Here is a 24,864-nt window from a genome sequence, read left to right as displayed (position 1 = left end):
ACTTCCTTCCAGGAGTTTAACCAGGTTCCCACAGTAATTATCAGAGAAAAATACCCTCAAGCTTCTGGCAGGGGGAGGAGAAAAGGAACCATTTTGAAACATGCCAGAGCACTTTGTTCTTTTTAACAAGTCCAGCCTACAGGGGAAACTAGCCAAACAGACCCTAACCCGCTGGGGTATTACCAGAGCCTAACTGACTTCAGAAAAGGGAAATACCAAACTCCAGCACACTCTGGTAATACTCTCCCACTTAAGGAGGGAGGAAAAAAATGGAGCAACACTTGGGAAGTTCACAGTCCAGAGGCAAAGGCTCAGTAAAAGACTGAGACCTGATCATGGGCCTGTAGAGTGCTTCCCCTCCCCCCTCACCATCATGTGACTAAAGGCCCATTTACAGCACTTCCTTCTACACAGCGCCTCATTTCTTGTTATTAAGAAAAGCATTACTAGGCTTACCAAGAGGAAAACAACAGCAACACTATTTGAAAAGACAAAGCAAGCATTAGAACCAGACATAGCAAGGGTGTTGAAATTACCAGAATGGGAATTAAAAAACACTATGACTATTATACTGAGGGTCTAATGGATAAAGTAGACAGCACACAAGAACAGATGAGCAATGTGAGAAGAGAGTAGAATTCCTAAGAATGAGAAAGAAATGCTGAGAAAGATAAAACACAATGTAACAGAAACGAGGAATGGGCTTATTAGTAGACTAGACATGGCTGAGGAAAGAATCTCTGAAGTTGAGGATCTCTCAGTAGTAACCCTGAAAACTGAAAAACAAAGAGAACAAAGACCAAAAAATACTAAACAATATCCAAGATCTTTGGGACAACTCAAAAAGATATAATGTGTATATAATGGGAATACCAGAAACAGGGGAAAAGCAACAGAAGACATACGTGAAACAGTGATGACTGAAAATTTCCCCCAATTTCATATTAGTCCAGACCACAGATCCAAGAGGTTCAGAGAATCAAAGCAGGGGAAATGCAAAAAACAAAAACAACTGCTTTGGCATATCATTGTGAAATTACAGAAATTCAAAGATAAAAGATCCTGCAAGTAGCCTAGGAGGGGTGGGAGGAAACCTTACCTATAGAGGAACAAAGACAGTAATTATGTCCAACTTCTCAGAAATTACGAGAGTGGAGTGAAATGTCTGAAATGTTAAGAGAAAAAAAAATCCACTAACCTAGAATTCTGTACACTGCAAATTATCCTTCAAAAGTGAGAGGGGGACTTCTCTGGTGGTCCAGGGGTTAAAACTCCACTTTCCAATGCAGGAAGTGTGGATTCAGTCCCTCGTTGGGGAACTGAGATCCCTCATGCCACAGGGTGAGGTCAAAGAAAAAGAAAAAAATGGAGGAAAAAAAATTCTCAGAGAAAACAGGAAACTTACCACTGGTAGGCGGCCTTGAAAGAAATGTTAAATGAAATACTTAAGATGAAAGGAAAATAATATAGGTCAGGAACTCAGAACTATATAAAGATAGGACAAATGAACAAATGAAGAGTGAATAAGTGAAAGTTAAAGCCAAGTCCACAGAGGAACAGGGCTGCTTCTGCTTCACAGCTGGGGCCACAGTCACCAGGCCAGCCAGTGTGCACCAGCCTGCCTTCTTTAGTCTCCTTAGTCTTGGGCTGCACTGAGGTCTCACAGCCTCCCTCCTAGATCCTGGGAAGTGTGGTCTGGGAACCGTCTACTCCACCATATTGCTAATATCACCAATACCACACTATCTTGATTGTTGTCACTTTATATTAACTGTTTAAGTCTTAAAATCAGGTAGTGTCAGTCCTCTGACTTTGTTGCTTTCCTGCAATATTGTGTTAGCTATTCTCAGTCTTATGCATCTCCATATGAACTTTAAATCTGTCAGTCTGTCAATATCCACAAGATAATTCATTGGGATTTTTCTTGGGATTATGTTTTTATCTACAGATCAAGACGATGTATTCTGAGGCCTCAAGAAAGTACAGGTAAAATTTTTTAAACACTGCCTAGAATACCTTACTACTACTAAGTGACTTCAGTCGTGCCCGACTCTGTGCGACCCCATAGACGGCCGCCCACCAGGCTCCCCCGTCCCTGGGATTCTCTAGGCAAGAACACTGGAGTGGGTTGCTATTTCCTTCCCCAGTGCGTGAAAGTGAAGTCACTCAGTCGTGCCCAACTCTTAGTGACCCCACGGACTGCAGCCTACCAGGCTCCTCCACCCACGGAATTTTCCAGGCAAGAGTACTGGAGTGGGGTGCCACTGCCTTCTCCATAGAATACCTTAGGGATTTAATAAATATAATTTCTGGCTAAACAACCTTATCTGCATAGCAAACAGAATTTAGGAATGAAAGCATTCCTATGTCGGGCCATTTCACAACAATTACTTCTGTGTTTCCAGAGTCTTTGCAGACTATAAAAGGCTGACCTTGACTTTCATTTCCCAGGAGGAGATCATCAGAAATTATTTTGTATGCATGCTAATTAATCTAATTAATCTTGTTTTCTACCTGTGTCCTCAGACCTCAGAACTGTAAATTGTAGAAACTAATCCTAGAGTCCATTATATGATTGTTTTTTTTCTCCTTTTATTTTCTAGAGCTCATGTGGTTATTTCCTCTAGGCATCTTCTTCATGAGTGTTTAAAGGAGAAGTTAGGAGACAGGATCTCGGCTCCTATGCTGCTGATTCTTCCTGAGACGGGGAGGTTCTTTTGATGATGCTGTTGCCTCTTGCTCAAAGCTTTCCATCAATCTATTATGTATTTTGCAGAATAATAATAATTCAAAACTTTTGAATTGAATTCAAAAATTCAATTACAGTCAGTAAAATACCAGTTATATTACATTTTCAACCAATCTGAAGTGGATCCACATCTTCTGTATTGAGCTGACATGTCCCTTTTAGAGTTTACTCTATAAAACATAGAATTACAGACAATTTCATTCAGTTCATGAATATATTTCTTTTGCTTTTCATTACCTTATCTACACGTATTAAGATGTTTAATTTTTTTTCTTTTTAATTGGTCAACTATTTTATTTTTCAGACATTTATTTTATTTTTACTTTATTGAAATATAGTTGATTTACAATGTGTTAATTTCTGCTATACAACAAACTGATTCAGTTATACATACACATATGTTCTTCTTCATTTTCCAAGGTGTTTAATTTTATTAATCAATGAACACCTCAGAAGTCATATAGAAAGTTTTCATTTGGGAATTGATTTGCCCCTTTACCAATATTCAAAGCATGTTCAATTCAGTTCAGTTCAGTCGCTCAGTCATGTCTGCCTCTTTGTGACCCCATGGACTGCAGTACATCAGGCTTCCCTGTCTGTCAACAACTCCCAGAGCTTGCTCAAACTCAGGTCCATCGAGTCAGTGATGCCATTCAACCATCTCATCCTCTGCCGTCCCCTTCTCCTCCCACCTTCAATCTTTCCCAGCATCAGGGTCTTTTTTAAGGAGTCAGTTCGTAGCATCAGATGGTGAAAGTACTGGAGTTTCAGCTTCAGCATTAGTCCTTCCAGTGAATACTCAGGACTGATCTCCTTTAGGATGCACTGGCTAGATCTCCTTGCAGTCCAAGGGACCCTCAAGAGTCTTCTCCAGCACCACAGTTCAAAAGCATCAATTCTTCGGTGCTCAGCTTTCTTTATAGTCCAACTCTTACATCTCTACATGACTACTGGGAAAACCATAGCTTTGACTAGATGGACCTTTGTTGGCAAAGTAATGTCTCTGCTTTTGAATATGCTGTCTAGGCTGGTCATAACTTTTCTTCCAAGGAACAATCGTCTTTTAATTTCATGGCTGCAGTCACCATCTACAGTGATTTTGGAGCCCCCCAAAAATAAAGTCTGTCACTGTTTCCATTGTTTCCCCATCTATTTGCCATGAAGTGATGGGGCCAGATGCCATGATCTTCATTTTTTGAATGTTGAGTTTTAAGTCAACTTTTTCACTCTCCTCTTTCACTTTCATCAAGACACTCTTCAGTGCCTCTTGGCTTTCTGCCATAGGGTGGTGTTATATGCATATCTGAGGTTATTGATATTTCTCCCTGCAATCTTGATTGCAACTTCTGCTTCATTCAGCCTGGCATTTTGCATGATGTACTCTGCATATAAGTTAAATAAGCAGGGTGACAATATACAGCCTTGATGTACTCCTTTCCCAATTTGGTTATTCCCTGTCCAGTTCTAACTGCTGCTTCTTGACCTGCATACAGATTTCTCAGGGGGCAGGTAAGGTGGTCTGGTATTCCCATCTCTTGAAGAATTTTCCACAGTTTGTTGTGATCCACACAGTTAAAGGCTTTGTCATAGCCTATAAAGCAGAAGTAGATGTTTTTCTAGAACTCTTGCTTTTTCTATGATCCAGTGGATGTTGGCAGTTTGATCTCTGGTTCCTCTGCCTTTTCTAAATCCAGCTTGAACATCTGGAAGTTCTCAGTTCACGTATTGTTGAAGCCTCGCTTGGAGAATTTTGAGCATTACTTTGCTAGTGTGTGAGATGAGTGCAATTTGTGCAGTAGTTTGAACATTCTTTGGCATTGCCTTTCTTTGGGATTGAAATGAAAACTGACCTTTTCCTGTTCTGTGGACAAGAAAACTGCGGAGTTTTCCAAATTTGCTGACATATTGCATACAGCACTTTAACAGCATCATCTTTTAGAACTTGAACTAGCTCAGCTGGAATTTCGCTGGCTGATGATTTCATTAGATTCCACAACATTGACCAAACAGCTGTTGAATGACATTGTGACATTGTGCTTCATTTCTGTTCTCTCAGATCCATGTGCTTTCAAATCTCTCAGATCCTCAAATGTGTGTGAGTTTATCTGCTCTCCAAAGTTATCTTATATAATTTATATAACTCTGGCAGAATAACTGTGATTCTCTCAAATGTAGACTTTATTTAGAAAGGCTAAAGAGAAGAGATGATCCTGTGAGGTGATTCTTCCTCAGCTAAATACTGAAAAATGGTCATACATTTGACCGAAATGCTATATAATTTTGGCACCCATATGAGAAGTACAAGTCAATCTTTCTTTGATAGGAGGTGTCAAAGGTTACTTATTTGAAATGCTGATCTCAAAGGCATATGCATCCTCAAAGAGCTTAGCTCTATATAACCTACATGTAATTTCCCAGACAGTGCTATAGTATTTTAAAAATAACCAAAGTTTAGACATACAACAAGCTTTAATTTGAAGTAGAAGAAAGAGAATGTGACTTAATCCCCCATCAGTAGATGGAAAGACAGGGAGCATCCAGGTATGTATGAACTCTGTTTAAAATAACTATATTTCATGCCTGGATGGCTCAACTATGGAATATTTATTTTAAAAACAAGGCTTAAAAATTTTCACTCAAGTATAGAATCAATATATAACCAATCAAAGACATTTAGAAAATACAAAATATAAAAGAAAATTACTCAACGATAGATAACTCATAAAGAATCACTATTTGAGTGTAATAACATCACCTGTTTTCAATGCAATTTAAAATACATACTATATAATAGAAAAAATTTTGAATCATTCTTTTTTTATAGCTGTCATTGCAAGACAGCTATATTGATTTGCATTCTAAGTGTATAATTTTCTATTTTCCTAGAGAGGACAGAGATCATTTATTTCTGTATCTCAGTATGTGTACAGAGAAGGCAATGGCACCCCACTCCAGTACTCTTGCCTGGAAAATCCCATGGACAGAGGAGCCTGGTGGGCTGCAGTCCATGGGGTCGCTAAGAGTCGGACACGACTGAGCGACTTGACTTTCACTTTTCACTTTCATGCATTGGAGAAGGAAATGGCAACCCACTCCAGTGTTCTTGCCTGGAAAATCTCAGGGACGGGGGAGCCTGGTGGGCTGCCATCTCTGGGGTCACACAGAGTCAGACACGACTGAAGTGACTTAGCAGCAGCAGCAGTATGTGTAAAGTGGACCTCCATAAATACTGGTAAATAAATGTGGTTGAACTGAATATGCAACACTCTGAATGTCTCCCTGTAGGAAATAATTAATGAATTGCCATTGCAAGGAGGAGAAGGGGACGACAGAGGATGAGATGGCTGGATGGCATCACCAACTCGATGGACATGAGTTTGACCAAGCTCCAGGCGTTGGTGATGGACAGGGAAGCCTGGCGTGCGGCAGTCCATAGGGTTGCAAAGAGTTGGACACGACTGAGTGACTGAACTGAACTGACCTGCAAGACAATAGTGCGGTATTATTCAGTTCAGTTCAGTCACTCAGTTGTGTCTGACTCTTTTCGACCCCATGGACTGTAGCACGTCAGGCTTCCCTGTCTATCATCAACGCCCGGAGCTTGCTTAAACTCAGGTCCAAGTCGGTGATGCCATTCAACCATCTTATCCTCTGTCTTCCCCTTCTCCTCCCGCTTTCAATCTTTCCCAGTATCAGGGTCTTTTCCAATGAGTCAACTCTTCGCATGAGGTGGCCAAAGTATTGAAGTTTCAGCTTTAGCATCAGTCCTTCCAATGAACACCCAGGACTGATCTCCATTAGGATGGACTGGTTGGATCTCCCTGCAGTTCAAGGGACCCTCAAGAGTCTTCTTCAACACCACAGTTCAAAAGCATCAATTCTTCGGCGCTCAGCTTTCTTCACAGTCCAACTCTCACATCCATACATGACCACAGGAAAAACCATAGCCTTGACTAGATGGACCTTTGTTGGCAAAGTAATGTCTCTGCTTTTGAATATGCTGTCTAGGTTGGTCATAACTTTCCTTCCAAGGAGTAAGCGTCTTTTAATTTCATGGCTACAGTCACCATCTGCAGTGAGTTTGGAGCCCAGAAAAATAAAGTCTGACACTGTTTCCACTGTTTCCCCATCTATTTCCCATGAAGTAATGAGACCAGATGCCATGATCTTCGTTTTCTGAATGTTGAGCTTTAAGCCAACTTTTTCACTCTCCACTTTCACTTTCATCAAGAGGCTTTTTAGTTCCTCTTCACTTTCTGCCATAAGGGTGGTGTCATCTGCATATCTGAGGTTACTGATATTTCTCCAGGCAATCTTGATTCCAGCTTGTGCTTCTTCCAGCCCAGCATTTCTCATGATGTACTCTGCATAGAAGTTAAATAAGCAGGGTGACAATATACAGCCTTGACGTACTCCTTTTCCTATTTGGAACCAGTCTGTTGTTCCATGTCCAATTATGTTAAAATGTTTTGCTAATTTACTGGCAAAAATTGAGCCCCAATTGTTAATTTATATTTCTTTGATTTCTAGCAAATTTGAACATTTCATATGAGTTTGCTGTATTTATCCCTTTAAAAATTACATTTTATTTTCTTGGATCTCTTTCTAACATAGTGTTGCCATACTGCTTATTGGTTTATATGTTCTTTATATACTAGGGTGTAATTTTTATTTAAGTGGATAAATTTAATAAACTCATATGAAATGTTCAAATTTGCTAGAAATCAAAGAAATATAAATTGATTAGTGGGGTTCCATTTTTTTTGCCAGTAAAACTTTTCCCAATTTGTCTGCCTTTTTGTTTTGTATATAATTTTTAAAATATATGCAAGAATTTGAATTTTTAGGTAGTCAAATAGTTTCCTTTGAGGTTTTTTCCCATGGCTTTAGAAATTATTTCTCCTATAGAAATCAGTTAATCATTATATACAATTTATTTCCAGATTGTAGTCCTTTTATATTTAAGTAATTTATTTTATAATCAATTTAATTAATGATTTATATTTTTGGACCTGTTTCATTTTTGTATATAGAATAACTCAAAACTATGCATCTATTATACTGAGATGTCTTATTTCATAATATATTTTAGTGTCTATTAGAACCATTCTCATCTTACAAATCTTCTTTTCCAAAATTTTCCTAGCTATTCACATTTGAAAATTCTTCATGATAAACTTTAGGATAATTTTAATAAATTCCAAAATAAATCATTTGGTGATTTATTAGAATTTTGTGAAATATGTTGATTGATTAACAAAGAATTACAGAATCAAAACTCTTCATTGAAAAACATGCTATGTGTTTCTATTTGTCTTCTTTTATGTGTCGTAGAATAATTATGTTCTATATAGCTATAAAGTAAAATGTATGCTTTATGCTTTTTTGTTAGGGTTGTTTCTGCATGTTTTATTTTTCCTTCTATTGCAAGTAGAAAATTCCCTATGTCCTCATTCCTTATATTGTTTTTATTTATGAAAGCTGGTATTTATTTTTATAATCACCTTTTTCTAATTTTCGTATTTTCCAGTTGCTTCTTCTGGGTGGTCTAGAAATGCCCTTGAACTGTGTATATTCAACAATGTTACCTTTTCCTTTGGACCATCTTCAGGCTTCCTTTCCAACAAGAACCAGTCTGGTCTTCCTGCAACGTTGAGTAGGAGTCACAAGAGCAGGTGTCATCAGCGTGCCCCTGACCTCAATTACAGTGCTCCTGCACGTTTTGAGACATGTCTTATTAACTTTAGGGTATTCTTTTTTATTTGAGGTTGCTCAATTAAAAAAATAACTAACCATGAATGGGTATTGAATGTTATAAAATATTTTCCAGTATTTATTAAGTTAATAGAATTTCTTTCCTCCTCTAATCTGAACATGGAGTGAAGCACCCTGAATTGTCCTGGGATAAAATCTACTCTGATATGATGTATATTTTCATATATTGCTTAAATTAATTTTGTTTAATATTTTTGAGGCCATGTTCTTCCATCGGTTTGAAAATTTCTGTAAAACAGAAGTTTTTATAAAAAATAAAGGGTAATTTAAATAATGCATATATCCATGCAAGCCAGAGTAAAACTAGGTTATTTCATCAGCCCAGCAAATCTTGTTTTGCTTCTTTTCAATCTCTTCCACCCTGAAATCAACCCCTCTTCTGATTTCTATCACCATAAATGAGGTTTCCAAGCATTTGCGATTTTATAGAGCTTTCAGTTGTGGTCTTAGTTGTATGCCAAACCAATAGGTGATGTTTGGTTTCTTGCTTAATTCCACTATGGTCACAGAACATAGTATTCTGTAGAACTTCAGTTCTTCGAAATTGTTGAAATGTGCTTCATGATCCAGTACATAATAAATGTTCTTGCACCAAAAGGATGTATAGCCTGCAGTGTTTTATTTACATCAATTATGTTGTTTGTTCATTGTGTTGTTCAAACTGCTAAAAATGTTTCTTTGTTTTTTATGTGCTTGTCCTATCACATAGAGTGTGCTAAAAATCTCAGGTTCTGATTATATTTATTTCTCCTTTTAGTTCTGTCATTTTGCTTTGTATATGTCAATGCTATATTTTTAAGACCATACAAATTTAGAATTTTTATAACTTACTCACAGATTGATCCTTTCATCATTAAGAAATGTTACCCTTTATCTCTAGTAATGCCTCTTGCCTTAAAAACTACTTTATCTAATATATGCATAACTACACCAACTTTCTATTAGCTCCTATTTATATGGCATAAATCTTTCTATCCTTTTAATTTCAACCTTTCTGTAACTTCCTAGTTAAGGTGTCTTATTGAAGCACAAACAACTATATCCTGTCTACAACATTTGTCTTTTAATCTAGGGTATATCAAATTCCATTCAAGTTTGCAGTAACTGCAGTTTTAAAAAAACAACTTCAGTTTGCTTAAACATATCATCTTACTACGTGTTTTCTATTTGTCTTTTCTTACTTTATGATCCTTTGCTTTCTGTTCTTACTTCTTTTGAGTTTTTTTATTATCCCATTCCCTCCCCGCAATGAATTTGTTTTTCATTCTTTTTCTATTATTTTCATTGCTAATCTAGAGATTATAATATTAATTCTTGATTTAGTAAAGCCAGGTACTTTCATGAATTCCCACTCAATGCTAGAACTTTAGCATATTTTCATTCCATCTCTTCTTTTGTGCTATTATCGTATATATTTTAATTCTATATCTATAAATATTTAAATTTAGAAGACATCATTTTTATTGTTATATACAGTTCCTATTTATATCTAGCCACATATTAATCCCTTTATTCATCTGCATCCCTACAGACATTCTCACAATTTTATCTGGGATTATTTTTCTAGCTACGTAAAGAACTCCTTTTTTCAAATTTCCTTTAATGTAGGTCAGCTGATGATCTTAGTGTTTGTTATAAAAATGGCTGTATTTTACTTTCAATTTTGAAGAACATTTTTACTGGATAGTATATAATCTATATTGGCAGCTAATTTCTTTAAGCATTTTGAAGATATCTGAAGATAGTTATTCTCCATTGTTTGAGAATAAGCTCTTGATCTTACTGTTGCTCTTTTGCAGATAATATATATCTATAATATATATATTATAGATATATATATCTCCTTTCTATAATATATAATATATATATTATATATATAATATATATTTCCTTTCTCTATTTTTTCAAGATTTTTGTCTTCAATTCTTAGTAGTTGACTATGATCTGCTTAGTATGATTTTCTTTTCTTGAAACACTGCTTGATATTTATAAAGTTTCTTGATTCTATGAGTTGTTGTCTTTCATTAGGTTTGAAGAATTCCTGGCCACTATATTTTAAAATATTGCTTCTTTTTTCTCTTCCCTCTCTTTCTGATACTTCAGTTATACATATGTTAGAACATCTTAACACATAGTACCTTATGTACTTTAGTCTCTTTTCTGAACATTATTTCCTATCTCTCACGTTTCATTTTGCATATTTTTTTTATCTATTAAGATCCCTAATCAGGTCCACTAACTCTTTCTTAAGCTTCATAAAATCTGTTATTAAACCCATCTATTCAGCCGTAGTTTTAGTTCGTGGGGTTTTCCCCCAGTTCTAAAAAGCCCATTTTATTCTTTGGATTTCTCAGTTCTGTGCTGAAATTCTCTATCTTGTCATTTAATTTCTTGAAGATATTAAACACAATTATTTAAAATATGTCTTTAAAATTCATATCTGCATCTTCTTGTTTATTGCTTTTTCTATTTTCTTTTTCTCTCAGTTTCTAAGATAATTCTTCTTGTGTGCCCCCCTTTTAAATTAAGTGCCCAACATTGTGTATAAATATTGTAGAGATAATGTTGACCTTGGGTGATGGTGTTTTCCTCCAGAGGGGATTTTCTATTGCGTTTTAAAGCTGTTCTTCAGTCCTTGAGAGAGCTTGTCTATTTCCCTTTACCAGTTCTCCTAAGAGGTAGCACTTTGGGGTGCCAACTACAAGTCTAGAGTGTCTACCAGCTCCTCCTTCTTAGCAGATCCCTAAACTCCAGTTTTTTGTCTCTCCAGCCTGATGAGATGCCTAAAGCCCTGCTTATTTTCTCACCCTTCCAGTCATTGCTTTGGAATTATCAAATGCTTCATGGGAGAGGGGTGCCATTCTGGGCCACCCTTCTTGCCAGGATCTCAGTGGTTCAAGTTCTTGCTGCTTTTGAAACTCTCTGATGTTTCAAGTAGAGGACTATCTGATTTAAAAATTTTTCCCAACTTTGTCAGTGAGAGTATTGATCACACATAGACTAACTCATCATTGCCAGAAGCAAAACTCTGAGTAATTACATGATCTAATTTAGATTTTTTAAAAGATCACTCTGGTTGCCTCAAAAATAAGAGATGTGGAATTGAGGAGGAAGAGGGATGGTAGCAGATAGCCTAGTTAGGGAGCTATCACAATAATCCAGACAAGGGAGAATGGTAGTTGTGGTCATGTGGAAATAGAGAGGAGTGATCAGATTCTGGATATGTTTTGAAGGTAAAGCCAAGAGGATTTACTTATAAAATGGATGAGGAGTATGAGAGAAAGAGAGGAGTCAATGTTGACCCCAAGGTTTTTGGCTTGAACCACTTACTTTGCCAACAAAGGTCCATCTAGTCAAGGCTATGGTTTTTCCAATAGTCGTGTATGGATGTGAGAGTTGGACTGTGAAGAAAGCTGAGCGCTGAAGAATTGATGCTTTTGAACTGTGGTGTTGGAGAAGACTCTTGAGAGTCCCTTGGACTGCAAGGAGATCCAACCAGTCCATCCTAAAGGAGACCAGTCCTGGGTGTTCTTTGGAAGGACTGATGCTAAAGCTGAAACTCCAGTACTTCGGCCACCTCATGCGAAGAGTTGACTCATTGGAAAAGACTGATGCTGGGAGGGATTGGGGGCAGGAGGAGAAGGGGACGACAGAGGAGATGGCTGGATGGCATCACCGACTCGATGGACGTGAGTCTGAGTGAACTCCAGGAGTTGGTGATGGACAGGGAGGCCTGGCGTGCTGCAATTCATGGGGTCGCAAAGAGCTGGACATGACTGAGCGACTGAACTGAACTGGAAGGATGGAAATGCCATTTACTGAGGTGGGGAAACTTGCTGGGGCTGCATTTATGAAGGATGATCAGGAGATGAGTTCTGCTCGTTAAATCTGAGATGCTAATCTGGCATCCAATTGGTGATGCCAAGTGTATACTTCAATGTATGAGTTTGAAGTTCAGAGAATGGTTGGAAGCTGGAGATAAAAATTTTGTAGTCATGAGCATACGGATGTAATTAAAACCACAAGACCGGATGAGAGCACCTTGAAAGTTAAATATAGAGAAGACTGTAGGGCTGGTATGCGGGCTTAAAAATATTTATCCATCTCTTGCCTTCACGTCCTCCTCTCAGTGTGGGAAGGCACCAGATGCCCCAGGCAACTTCCACGTGCTGTACAGCAGCCCTGATCTGAGTCTCATCACCTCTCCTGACCAGCCCAAGGGAAGGGATCGTGAAGCTCTGGCTGGTAGCTCCTACGCATTTTCATTAATGTAGGGCTCAGATTTGCAACACTCAGATGCTCAGCAGGTGCGTAACTGGCTGACGCAGCCGGTCCTCCAGTCAGAAGGGTGGTGCTGTGGGTCGCCTGCAGATTGCCGGGGCGGGCTGCCGGGCCCCCCGCCAGGCTGCACCTTCTCCCCCTCAGCTGCAGAGGGCGCGCGCGAGGCACGCGGCGCTCAGGAACCCACGGGAGCTCAGAGAGGGGCAGGGGAGAGGCGGGGCCGAACGTGGGGCGGGGCCAGGCGGCCTGGAGGCAGCCGGCCGCAGTCTGTGCGCAGCTCCGGGCAGAGCTGGTGGCATCCTCGCGCCGGCTCGAGGCAGCTGGAGGCGGGGCCGTTAGCCGCCGGGAGCTCCGAGCGAGTCGTGTGGCAGGCAAGAAAAGCACGCCCGAGCGCCATGATTCCTCTCGAGAAGCCGGGCAGCGGCGGCTCTTCTCCGGCTGCCGCCTCCGGCTCGGGTCGGGCTGGCCGGGGTCTGAGCACGCCGCGCCGGCCGCCGCCCCCGACCCAGGCCCGCGGGCTGCTGACGGAGATCCGCACCGCCGTGCGCACCGAGCCCTTTCAGGACGCCTACACCCTGACCCCCGGCCGGGAGTTGGGCAGGTGAGGCTGGCGGGCGCGCGCAGATAAGTGCGGGAAGCTGGCGGCGTGGGGGCAGATAGCGCGCCGGGACCGGGTACAGACGTGGGTGCGGGCGGCGATTAGGGCGGCGGGGCCCCTGGCCACGAGTCCACGCGCGGCGTCCCCCAAAGCCGTGGTAGCGGCCTTGAGAAAGGCTCCCCCCAGAACCTTGACCCCTCCCTCTGTTTGCTGCGGGCGTCTCAGCCTCTGTGGTCCCTTGTGCGGTAACTTAACGAGGCGGCGTGGGAACCACGCTGCGAACCTTTCCCCGCGGCAGCGAGTCTGAAGTCAGCACAGGTGTGGAGTCAGCTTTGGTTTTGCCTGTGGGTTCCTGCTTCTCCCTCTGTGGCTGTGACAGACGAGCGCAGAACCCCGAGCGTGACAGCTTCTTTCGCACCAGCCCTGGGCCAGTTTCCGTCAGCCGCTTTCTGCTGACTTCAGTTGCGATTTTTTGGGTTTGTGCTGTTTGCGTTCTGAAATATTTAGGTCCGTGTGCTTTTTTAAGTTCAGATCGGTTTCACTTGTGGACTCGGGGCCCTTGTCTGACTCTACGCCGTGATACAGCCCTTGCTTTTCTTCCCCATCTCGTTGTTTTGTAGGGGTAGGGAGTGCTTAGAATTTGGTCTGTTTTTAAAATCGCAAAAGGTGAAGGCTGTTTGGATACTCTACGTCTTGTATGTTGAAGAGGGGTCACAGAGTGATAGGTTTTGTTGTTTAGTCGTAAAGTTATGTCCGACTCTTTTGCGACCCCATGGACTGTAGCCCACCAGGTTCCTCTTGTCCATGAGATTTCCCAGGCAAGAAAACTGGAGTAGGGTATTGCCATTTCCTTCTGCAGGGGATCTTCCCGACCAGGGATTGAACCAGCATCTCCGTGCAGGCGGATTTTTCTTGCTTGCTTGCTTTTTTTTTTTTTTTTTTTTTTTTTTTACTGCTGACCGACGAGGGAACAGTAGAGGTTTGGGGACCGACTTTTTCTCTAAGAACAGAGAAGAAAGACAATTTCTGAAGAAATTGTCAGAAGCACTGGCTTTGGGGTCAGACCCGAGCGCAGATCCCCACTCTGCTTGCTCTGTGCGCCTTTGGACGGTGACTTAGTCTCCCCAGCCTCACGTTTCCCACCCATAAAATCAGTCAGTGTAGTGACAGTACCTCCCTCATGGGGGTGTCCGGAAGGTGCAGGGGCTGTACAGGTCAAACCACTGGTCCTGGCACACAGCATTTGATAAGTGTTAGCAGCTGTTGCAGACATTTATCAAGGTTGCAAAATCTCACCATGTTGTAATGGGGAATGGGCCTGACAGTTACCACAGCCTTCATTTGAGGGTCTTGGAAAAAGGTCTTATAACAGTGATTACAACGTTAAAAACAAGCCGCCTTACAAATATTAAGGTAACCTTTAGAAATCGTTTTTTGGCAAAGAAACTGACCTTAAAAGTGTCTTATTTATTCCACATGGGAAAAGGAAAAACGTCTTCCAGGGCCAAGCTTTACTTCACTCTGCTAGGCACTAATTAACTGGATCTGTGTGCACTTTATGACAAAAGACGACAGCTACTGACTCATCTAGGTATTCTAATTGGTGAAAATTCCAGACATTCTGAAGTAACTGATTTCTTGAGGAAGGAAAACCAGGACTCTCCATTGTTTGGTTGGCTGGCTTCATTCCGCAGAAGGGAAAACACATTACACAACTGAAAATCTTCAGGTGGCAAGCACTGTCTTGTAGACTCGTAATAGATGACTTAATCGTAAAACAATTGATTTGCTCCCTACCAGGTGTTGTGACAATCCCTCCGGGAACCAAGGAGGTTAAATCAACTTTCATTTTAATCTCTATTATAAAATTAGTTTGTCTATTAAGTTGTGTTCCTTTGCTTGAAGCCACTCCAGTACTCTTGCCTAGAAAATCCCATGGGCGGAGGAGCCTGGTGGGCTGCAGTCCATGGGGTCGCAAAGAGTCAGACACGACTGAGTGACTTTACTTTCACTTTTCACTTTCATGCATTGGAGAAGGAAATGGCAACCCACTCCAGTGTTCTTGCCTGGAGAATCCCAGGGACGGGGGAGCCTTGTGGGCTGACGTCTATGGGGTCGCACACAGTCGGACACAACTGAAGCGACTTAGCAGCAGCATGACATCTTTTACATATCTTATATGAATTTCTTTACATAAGCAATAACTGCTGAAGCACAGAACAATAAAATTAGATAGGTACTTGATACAAGAGCCTAAAACTGAAAAAGAAAATGAATGTATTTGTTTCTTTTTGGTTCCCTTTTCTTCATGGAGAAGTATAACGCAGTGGTTAAGAACATGGACTTAGGAGTCAGTCAATCTGTCATGGAGTCTTGGCTCTTTACTTACTGGATTCCCTGGTAGCTCAGACGGTAAAGCCTTTACCCGCAATGAGGGAGACCTGGGTTCTATCCCTGTGTCAGGAAGATCCCCTGGAGAAGAAAATGGCAACCCACTCCAGTATTCTTGCCTAGAATATTCTATGGATGGAGGAGCCTGGTGGGCTGTAGTCCATGGGGTCACAAAGAGTCGGACACGACTGAGCTACTTCACTTTATATATACTTGAGTGAGTTACCTAATCTCTGATTACCTCACAGAGTTGTTGAGAGAATTAAATAAATTAACAGCATATCTGTAGCATAAAAGCTGTGCTTGACTTAGGGCATGCACTCAGAAACTGTAATGCGTTGGGTAGCTAAGTGAATGGTATTTTACATGTAACCAAAATGCAAAAACAGGAAAACCTGCACAACTTCCAAATGTGTTTCTATCTGTTGCAGAAGTAGAGAACCTCATTGCAAAAGCCCAGGGAACTGTTTGGACGTCCCAGGAAGTGAAAGTTCTGTTTTGTATTAGAAGCAGTTGCTGTTTAAGGTTTATCGATTTTGCCTGAATGTTGTAGTTTTGACAGAATGAAGTGTGTTTTTGTGTAATTCTTTCAGTTGTAAGAAAAGTAGCCTCTTTTCCTAGGTGTTCACTCTGGTTGCATTTCTCATATAAGGTAATTGATCTCATGCTGATGTAGAACTTTAAAATTACTCGTGTTATACTTGAATGATGTGGTATGAAAAACAAAGGTCTATTCATTTTGTTCTCTGGCCTTTCATTTAGTGAAAATGTTGAGGTGTGAAGAGCAACTGTTCAAAGAAATCAAGTTTTTGCAGGCATTCCCATGATTTTATAGAAATATAAAGCTTTCAGTGAAATGGTTGTTTGGAGAAGACATTTTAAATGATCAGTATTGATTCCCTACTAATGAGAGGATGTAATGTTGATTATTTTAAGAAATACCACATTCTTTCATGTCTCCAGCAGAGTCCATAGCAGCCTAAATGTGGGTAAATATATGATGTAAAATTTTCTTTTATTGCTTGAAACTTGACTTGTTATTCCTGAGGCTTGTTACCTTTCTTTTGAGTCAGGACATGTGCCAATGTAAACCACAGTAACGATTCAAGGTACAGGAGACATGACCTTGGGTTCCAAGAATTTTTTCAAAGAGTTGACGTCCATGGAGCTTTTATTGATAGTGTAGGAACAAAAAAATGTTTCTAGAAATTTTAAATTATACTAATTTCACATCAAATGATTTGCCTAGTCTTCAACATTTTTTTATATATTCATAAATTTCATCTTAAGAAAAAAGATATTTTTAAAGCCAAAAGAATATCTTGTTTTTTATACTATTATATACTGATGGTTGAATTTCCCTGTGAGCAGAAAAGGTACAAAATCCAAGTTCTCTGTTGAAATGGGTACTTCATACATGGGGGCTTTACAATTTTATAGGGGCTTTCACATACATTATCTCATTTACTTGTTATCACAAGCAGATTTGGGAAGTCCTGTTTTTCAGATGAGAAAATCAAGATACCAGTAGATTGAGTCATATGAGAGACAGCTGAGCTGGGACTCCTTGCAGTCACTTCCATTATGCCGCAGATGTTTCTCAAAAAAAAAAAAGCTGTAGTCTATCTTGTGGCTAAAGCAATTTGCCATCGTTTTTTTAAGAGGACATGTTAATGGGTTCCAAATTGGAGCAAACACTGCCAAGCTTCAGTGTCATGTGGTTCCCTCCCCGGTTGTGTTACCCACCTGGGTCCCTGGACTCTTTAATCAATAGAAATTGATAAGAGGCCAGATGAGAATTCTGGGAGAGCCTTTTCTGGGACTTGGGCTGTATGTAGCGCACAAGAGTGAAAACAAGAACCAGATGCCCTTGCTCATGCTCCTGGGTGGGAGGGGAAGGGGGCAAGCTGGTCCCTTGGGTGGGGTAAGGTTAGGGCCCGATGGGTGGGTTTGGCTGGAGGGGGGCTTCAGTGGTCCGCCCACCCCCTTGGTGTGCAGGCGCCTGCTTTTTCTCCCGGCACCTCAGAAATGGCTGTCAGTTTGTGGCCTTTTTCTAGCTTTTTGTTCATAATTGACCCCACCTGCGCATGCATGAAGTTATTTTTGAGCCCCTTATAGTTCCTTTGTATTCTGTTGCTTAGGGAGATGTTTGTACAGGTGCAGGCACTCAGGTGAAGGGTCCCAGATCCCAGCCTGTCGCAGCTGGGCCTCATGGTGGGTAGGGACATCCTATCTCATTCTCCTCAAAGCGGTTGGGAGTAATGGGAACAAGGAAGGATTTTTACCAGAAAATAAGAGGATGTACAAACTGAAGAGGGTGCCCAGGTGGAGGTGTTTTAGAAGGTGGATCTCCTTTACCTAGATTCATGTCTGTAGGTAATGGCTTCAGGTTGAGGACCTTACAACTACTTGAGCATATGGTCATAAATTGTAAGTCATAATTTCTTTAGAAATAAAGATCCTTGTTAAATAATACTATCCATGTAAAAATTGTGCCTTGTTTTAGGAAAACTATTAAGATTTCTTGGCAGTTTATCATCAGTTTGAAAGATATTTACAGTTTCGGGTAATCTGATATTTTTGGATGGATAAAGACAACTAGCCGTGTTTGCGGTTCAGCATCAGACATTGCTAGGAAGTATGGCTCCTGCTCTAAGGCATGTGCTTCCTTAGGTCAACTTTTAATTTTGAAAAGTTGGAGCTTATGTTAAAAGTAAAAATTTAAATATATAAACCTTCCAATATAAAATCAAAGTTTAAAAATATGTAAACTTAAAGATTTAGTGAATTTCCGCCACTTTACAAACCTAACAAAATTTTATAAAATCCGATTATTGAACCAAATGCATTAGAAAGTTAGGTAGCTATAATCATTGGTTTGCCTGTTCAGGAAAGGAAGGAGGAACTCAATTTGTATAGTAAATTTATGCATCAAATAGAGAGTTCAAATTAAGTTGCCTCCAAAACTCTTCAGTTCTGTGTGATTTTTTTTTATAAATTATCATAGATCTGAAATTAATGCCCCAGACAATAAAAATAGCTGCTGTTACTGATTGCAGAGCATTTCCTGAATGGACACATTGGAAATGTCATTTTCTTTTGTCTTCACTACCCTGCAGGGTTAGTGCCATCAACCTCATTTTGTAGGTGAGGAATCTTAAGACTCAAAAAAGTTGAACAAATTGCCCAAATTTCAAACCAAGTCTGGCTTTTGGCTCTACCTGTTCTTGTCTCTCATGCTGACTTATCTGATGGACTTGCTGATTTTTACACTTAGGATCAACAGATGGTTTAGTTTTTGTTCTTTCAGAGGTAAGGAAGACAGATCTGATCTAGGTCATTCTTGAACAGAACCTCTTTGCACCTAAGGCTGTACCCCAGTGCTATTAAGCAAATATTGGACTTGGCATGTTGAGCACACAAGGCTCTTTGGTAGGCTCTGGAAATTGTTCCCAAATCTAACAAATCAGTCACTACTCCTTTTATGGGCAAAGTGACATGCCACATGGGAAAATCTTGTGGGGAAAACAACATTTGAGCTGAGCCTGAAAGAATGGATGGAATTTCAGTAGCAGTAGTAATGCAAGACACTCCAGCCATTGGCAATGAAACAAGCACTGTGCAGAAGAATTCAATGAAAAAGAGAACAGCAAGTAGCCCCATGTGGCTAAAATATTAGACCTTATGAGGCTGAGTTTGCTAAATAGAACTTCTGTTTAGCAAAATAACAAGAACAGTGTATGTATCTAGGGTGTTATCTGATGTTGTATTTGAGCACCTGCCATATGCCAGGCACTACACATGGAGATGCAAAGATGAAGAGGCCAGGTCTCTGAAACTCATAGTGGGGCCAGGAAGACAGTCATAGCCAAAAAATTGTAACATGTCAGAAGAACTTAAATAATAGGATACACGTGGAAACAAAGCCCTTCACTGTAATCTAGAATCAAACCTAGAACCTTGGAACTCACTTTTATTTTGCTTCCTCTATATACACTCAAATCAGCACCTCCACTTTTTTATCTTTGCCCGAGCCTTATGTATTTTAATGTGTGTTCATCTCTGTGTGGTAGCCCAACACTGGTTATATTTGGAATCAATCTATTAGTAAATAAAATTCTCTTTACAGAGAAAGGCACCTCAAACTTCTCCCATTTGAAGCCTAACACATACCCCTCTCCCTCCACCCTCTGCACATCTGTTACCATTCTTCTGATTTTTCCTCTCAGTGGATGGTACCACGTTACCCAGGACCCAGGGCAAAGATCTCCAAGTCCTCTTCCGCCTTTCCCTTCTGCCCTCATCTCTGCCGAAGCTCAGTCTGTCTTGACCTTGAATGCCTTGTAAATACTTCCTCTCTTCCCAGCCTCTGCTGCTGCTACTTTCGTTCAGACCCCTTACTTTGAGCTGTTTTCTTGGCTTCCCTAGTTTCTAGTTAACACTTGGCAATACACTCAGAATTGGCTTTTTAAAACATTTATTTTAGCTTTTTAAAACTTTCACTAAGGTAAAAGTCTCATAGGTGCCCATTCTTACCTTGAGAAATAAAGCACCAGCTACTTAGCCTGTCATACCTAAGTCTACCTACCTATGTTCACTGAGCCTTCCTAAGCTTTTCCAGTTGCGCACTGGTAATACAGAAATCAGTAGAAACCCAGTCCTTGTTCCGAAGAAGCTTAGACTGGTGGGTCTGACTCAAATGTCTCTTCCTGTTGTTATCTTTGTTTATCCTTCCTGTCTGACTACCCTGGAGTGTGTTATCATTGTTATTTTGAAACATACTCATTCCTAATATCTCCCCCTGCCACCCCCACTCCCTGCCAAATGATTAATGAAAATCCGAGTTTTCAGTTTAGTGTGTAATAGTGAACTATAGATGTTTGTGAAATGCGTGATGAGCTCTGGAAACTGAAACATCCTGATAATCTAGGAAGAATTTTGGCTAAGTCAGCTAAGGAAGTAAACGTGAAACAGACATCTTACGTCCTTTGAACCTCATCAGCCTCAAGTCCCTGCATATAACTACGACCCCGAGAGTCAGAGAAACATCATTTATTTCATGCTTTGGAGAGGCCTCAATAACTTAAAGGGTTGAGATGCAATCACAGTTTTGACCATGAAGTTGTGGTAAAGCAGGCATACCAGAGCACTGCAGGGTGTGGAATTTAGGGAAACCGTGACTGGCTAATTCTTAGTGTGTTCACTCAACCCCCGCACCTTGAAGACTGAGTCTCACGCTTCTGTTTGCCTCGTGGCTCTAGAGAAAGAACAGTTCTGCGAAACCTGGCTTCATCTTCTGACTCCCTGAGTAGTTTTAAGGGTTCCCCTCCATCGCCCCAGTCATCCTGAGATGAAGGCAGGGCTGGTGTCCTGGGACCTACTGTCCTGCTGTCTGCTTCAGTGGCGTGCAGTATCAGAACGGTGGAAGAGTTTTCTTCAGCGTGGATTAGGGCACTAGTTGGTCACCCACTGCTGGCTGCCTGTTTTGATGAGGCTCATTAGCTATATAGAATGATCTGTACATTTTTAAATGATTGAAAAGTCAAAAGACGAGTCATTTAATGACATGGAAACTATGCGAAATTCACATTTCAGTGCTGGTAAAGTTGTGTTTTGTTTTTTTTAAACCCTGCCTCGCCTATTCATTGGCCTGTTGTCTGCAGCTGCTTTGACTGTACAGCAGACTTGAATGGTAGTGATAAATCAGCGGGCCAGCAAAACCTGAAAGTATCTGCTATCTGGCCCTTCACAGAAAGGTTGACTGGCTCCCAGGATAGCGCAGGATATGGGGAGAGAAAGGGTAAGCCTACAGCTGAATGCTTCCTCAAAAACAAGGGTGGTGTCAAGATTAGTGACTGGTGTGCGAACTACTATGGGGACCCAAAGAAATGGATGCCTAGCGGGCGACCCAGGCTAAGTATAGAGGTCTCCTCTAGTTTCTTCTGGCCTCTGAATTAAGCAACGGCTTTTTTATAACAAGGGTTCCCAGAGTTTATAGGTTAGGGATTCATTCATCTGTTGCATCTTCGGAAATATAGCGATACATTCAGGACAGGTATGTAAGCAGCAGTATTTTACTATAATTTTACACAGGACTGTATTGCCTAGAGTGTTAGGTGTGGTAACAGTAAATACCTGTGTGTTTGCTGTGGGAGTTCTTTGAGGCCAATTCAACCCAGGCATTTTAATTTAATAGCAGCATGTTTGTTGTCAATTATATGTTGGTCAGTTTTTTACAAATTAGATTTTCTCTTTTTCCTCTTTTGAAACTTCAGAAATATAGGTATAAAAAAAAATCAAATGATTAATGATTTTTTTTCTCTTCCTTAAAGAAATCCAAAGATCATTAGGAACCTTTTAAAACTCAATGGAGATGTTATTAGCCTAATGATTTTGTGGGGCTAAATAAAAAGAGGCATTAGCCTGTGATGCATAATTTATTGTTGAATCTTTCTAGTGACCTGAGGAAGTGTGTCATCTCACATTCCTGTTGAGCGCAGAGAGCCTTGTTCTGAATTAGGGTGTTGTTAGGTAGATTGCCACCTAATTCATCAGCTGTAGGGCTGTGCCTAAGGATTTTTCATGTAACATTTTTATTGCTGATGGTAACAAAAATTCAGAGGGGATGAACATCATATTTGTGGTTAACAGTAGCAAAGAAGGAAGGATCAGTCCTCAAAATTACATTGGTAGTCTAGAATGCTGGGCCCAAACCTAGAAAGTAGAATTTAACAGCAAATTAAAGCCTTGCATTGAAATATTTTAAAGTATATTTCCAAAACATAGTATCAAGACACTGGCTTGAAAGAATCCAAGAGGAGAAGGTTTTATTTATGAAATATGAAAAACCTGTCAAGTTTTTTTCACAAGGCATATTAATTTGTATCGGGCCAACCTCAGCAAAATAATAATCATGAAGCACTTTGAGCAGTTGCTTCAGATTTGGTTGACGCATTTTACCAGCAAAGACCCTAAGGGGATGAGGAATGATTGGAAAAGGGAGTAGCAATTAACAGATCACGTCAGCTGTGTCCAGTACCTGATGGACTGTCAGGTTGGTCCTTCTGTATTGCTCAGCAAAAGATATGGACAACAGCTCTTCTCTTGAAGCCAGGTTTAGGCTTGTAATGAAAACCTTACTAAAATAATGTGTGCCCACAAGAGGAAAAGACTACCTCACAGTTTGAAAGAAAGACATTGGCTTTGGCATTTGGCAGTAGATTAAAAAAAAAAAATTTTATTTCTAAGTTGCCTTCCAGCTTGAGTATTGGGTGTTTATGGGTGATAATTATTACAGGTCAGTGATTTGTTTGCTTCATAATATTTTATTGAGTATGTGGCAAGGACCATGCTAAGCAGTTGACATGTATTCTTTAATTCTCACAACAACCCTGTGAAATAGATTCTGTTTGTGTTCTCCTTTATAGATTAAGAAAATGAGATTTTTTCTTAAGTTAGAGCTTAATTTGCCCAAGGTTATGCATTGAGTGAGTGGATGGAGCCATTCTTTGGGATTCATGCCCAAATCTAATTCCAGACCTTATTCCATAATCAATATGCTGTGCTGATCCCCTGTGTGACTTATTAGTATAATAACGTGGCACAGAGTCGGACACGACTGAAGCAACTTAGCAGCAGCAGCAGAGGGTATCAAAGAAGGCTTGTTATATCGTCTTTATAGAAAAGCTAGACATTTCCAGCTGATGCTGTAGTTGAAATGATGTCATACAAATGAGGTCCCTACCTTTAAATAACTTTGGGAGGTGATTGGGTCTTTTTAGAGTCAATTAGTGACAGTGAAATCCATTATTTTAGGAATTTTGATACCAGCCATAAGTCAGATGGCTTTTTTTAAGATTCAGAGTATTTTATGTATAAATGTGTAAAAATTAAGTTATTTATATATATATATATATATATAAAATGCTGCAAAGAAATATTGGCTTAAATATTTGGTTATCCTCTATTTAGAAGAATGAATCTTGCAGATTTGCCCATTACATTTTATTTATAGAGAGGTGTTTCCCAAGTTATATTGCTACTTGAGTGTTTGCATATGACCTAAATTTAAAAATCCACTGATGACTGTTTGGAAATTACATTAAAATTTATCACCTCTGAAAAGTCAGCTTTAACAGTGACTGTGTTTTGCTTAATTCTAGAGGGAAATTTGCAGTGGTGAGGAAATGCATAAAGAAAGATTCTGGAAAAGAATTTGCTGCCAAGTTCATGAGAAAAAGAAGAAAAGGCCAAGATTGTCGGATGGAAATAGTTCATGAAATCGCTGTACTCGAGCTAGCCCAGGACAATCCGTGGGTCATTAATTTACATGAAGTCTACGAGACACCATCGGAAATGATCTTAGTTCTGGAATAGTAAGTATTGTCCTCCTTACTGAGTTTGTTTGCTAGTCCACACTCCTTTATGCATTCCACTCATCCGTGATAACCTGGCAAGCCCTGCTTCTCTGGAAATCTGAAGATTTTCCAAAACTTTTTTGTGTATTTATCGACATATCCCAGATTTGCAAGGATACATATATGTTGTGTTTTTCGTCTTCATTCTGTAATGAAATTCTTTTAAAAATAAAGTTCTCTTATGTTCTTATTAGAGGCCTTCTTAAGGAGGTAACTGGTACAATATTAAAACAAAAGGCATTTGATATAATTTCTTATATGTTCATATGGTCTAAGTTAATAATCCTTTCAGAAATAATTGTTGGGATTCATACCATGCTTTCAATTTGGGTAAGTAGGTGGGACAGCAGAGTAAAGAGTTTTGGAACATGAAGGACAGTTTTTCTTCTTAAGAAGTCCTGTCAGACATAGAGAACAAACAGATGGACTCCAAGGGGGAAAGAGTGGAGTGGGCTGAACTGGGAAATTGGGATTGACATAAATACAGTACTATGTGTAAAATAGATATCTGTATCAACCTAGAGGGGTGGGATGGGGAGGGAGACGAGAGGGGGTTTCAAAAGGGAAGGGATGAAAAAAAAAAAAAAAGGGAAGGGATGTATGTATACCTATGGCTGATTCATGTTGAGGTTTGACAGAAAACAGCAAAATTC

At 40.0% G+C, this 24,864-nt stretch overlaps 1 protein-coding gene across 2 annotated transcripts in view; it reads left to right on the top strand.

The window, feature by feature from the left end:
* Positions 1-13,031: 13,031 nt before the first annotated feature.
* The window catches only part of STK17A (serine/threonine kinase 17a), a 36,490-nt gene continuing 24,657 nt past the window's right edge, over positions 13,032-24,864 (top strand). Inside the window, exons 1-2 of one of the 2 annotated variants that reach the window (XM_055590731.1) lie at positions 13,032-13,406; positions 23,957-24,169. In XM_055590731.1, coding sequence (XP_055446706.1) covers positions 13,201-13,406; positions 23,957-24,169 — 419 coding nt within the window. In that variant the 5' untranslated portion in view covers positions 13,032-13,200. Of the gene's footprint in view, positions 13,407-15,910; positions 16,012-23,956; positions 24,170-24,864 lie in introns of those variants that run through there. The other variant, XM_055590732.1, reaches the window with a different exon arrangement.

Source organism: Bubalus kerabau, chromosome 8, assembly GCF_029407905.1.
Source record: "Bubalus kerabau isolate K-KA32 ecotype Philippines breed swamp buffalo chromosome 8, PCC_UOA_SB_1v2, whole genome shotgun sequence".
Classification (NCBI taxonomy): Eukaryota; Metazoa; Chordata; class Mammalia; order Artiodactyla; family Bovidae; genus Bubalus; species Bubalus kerabau.
This window is presented reverse-complemented; position numbering and strand designations above follow the sequence as displayed.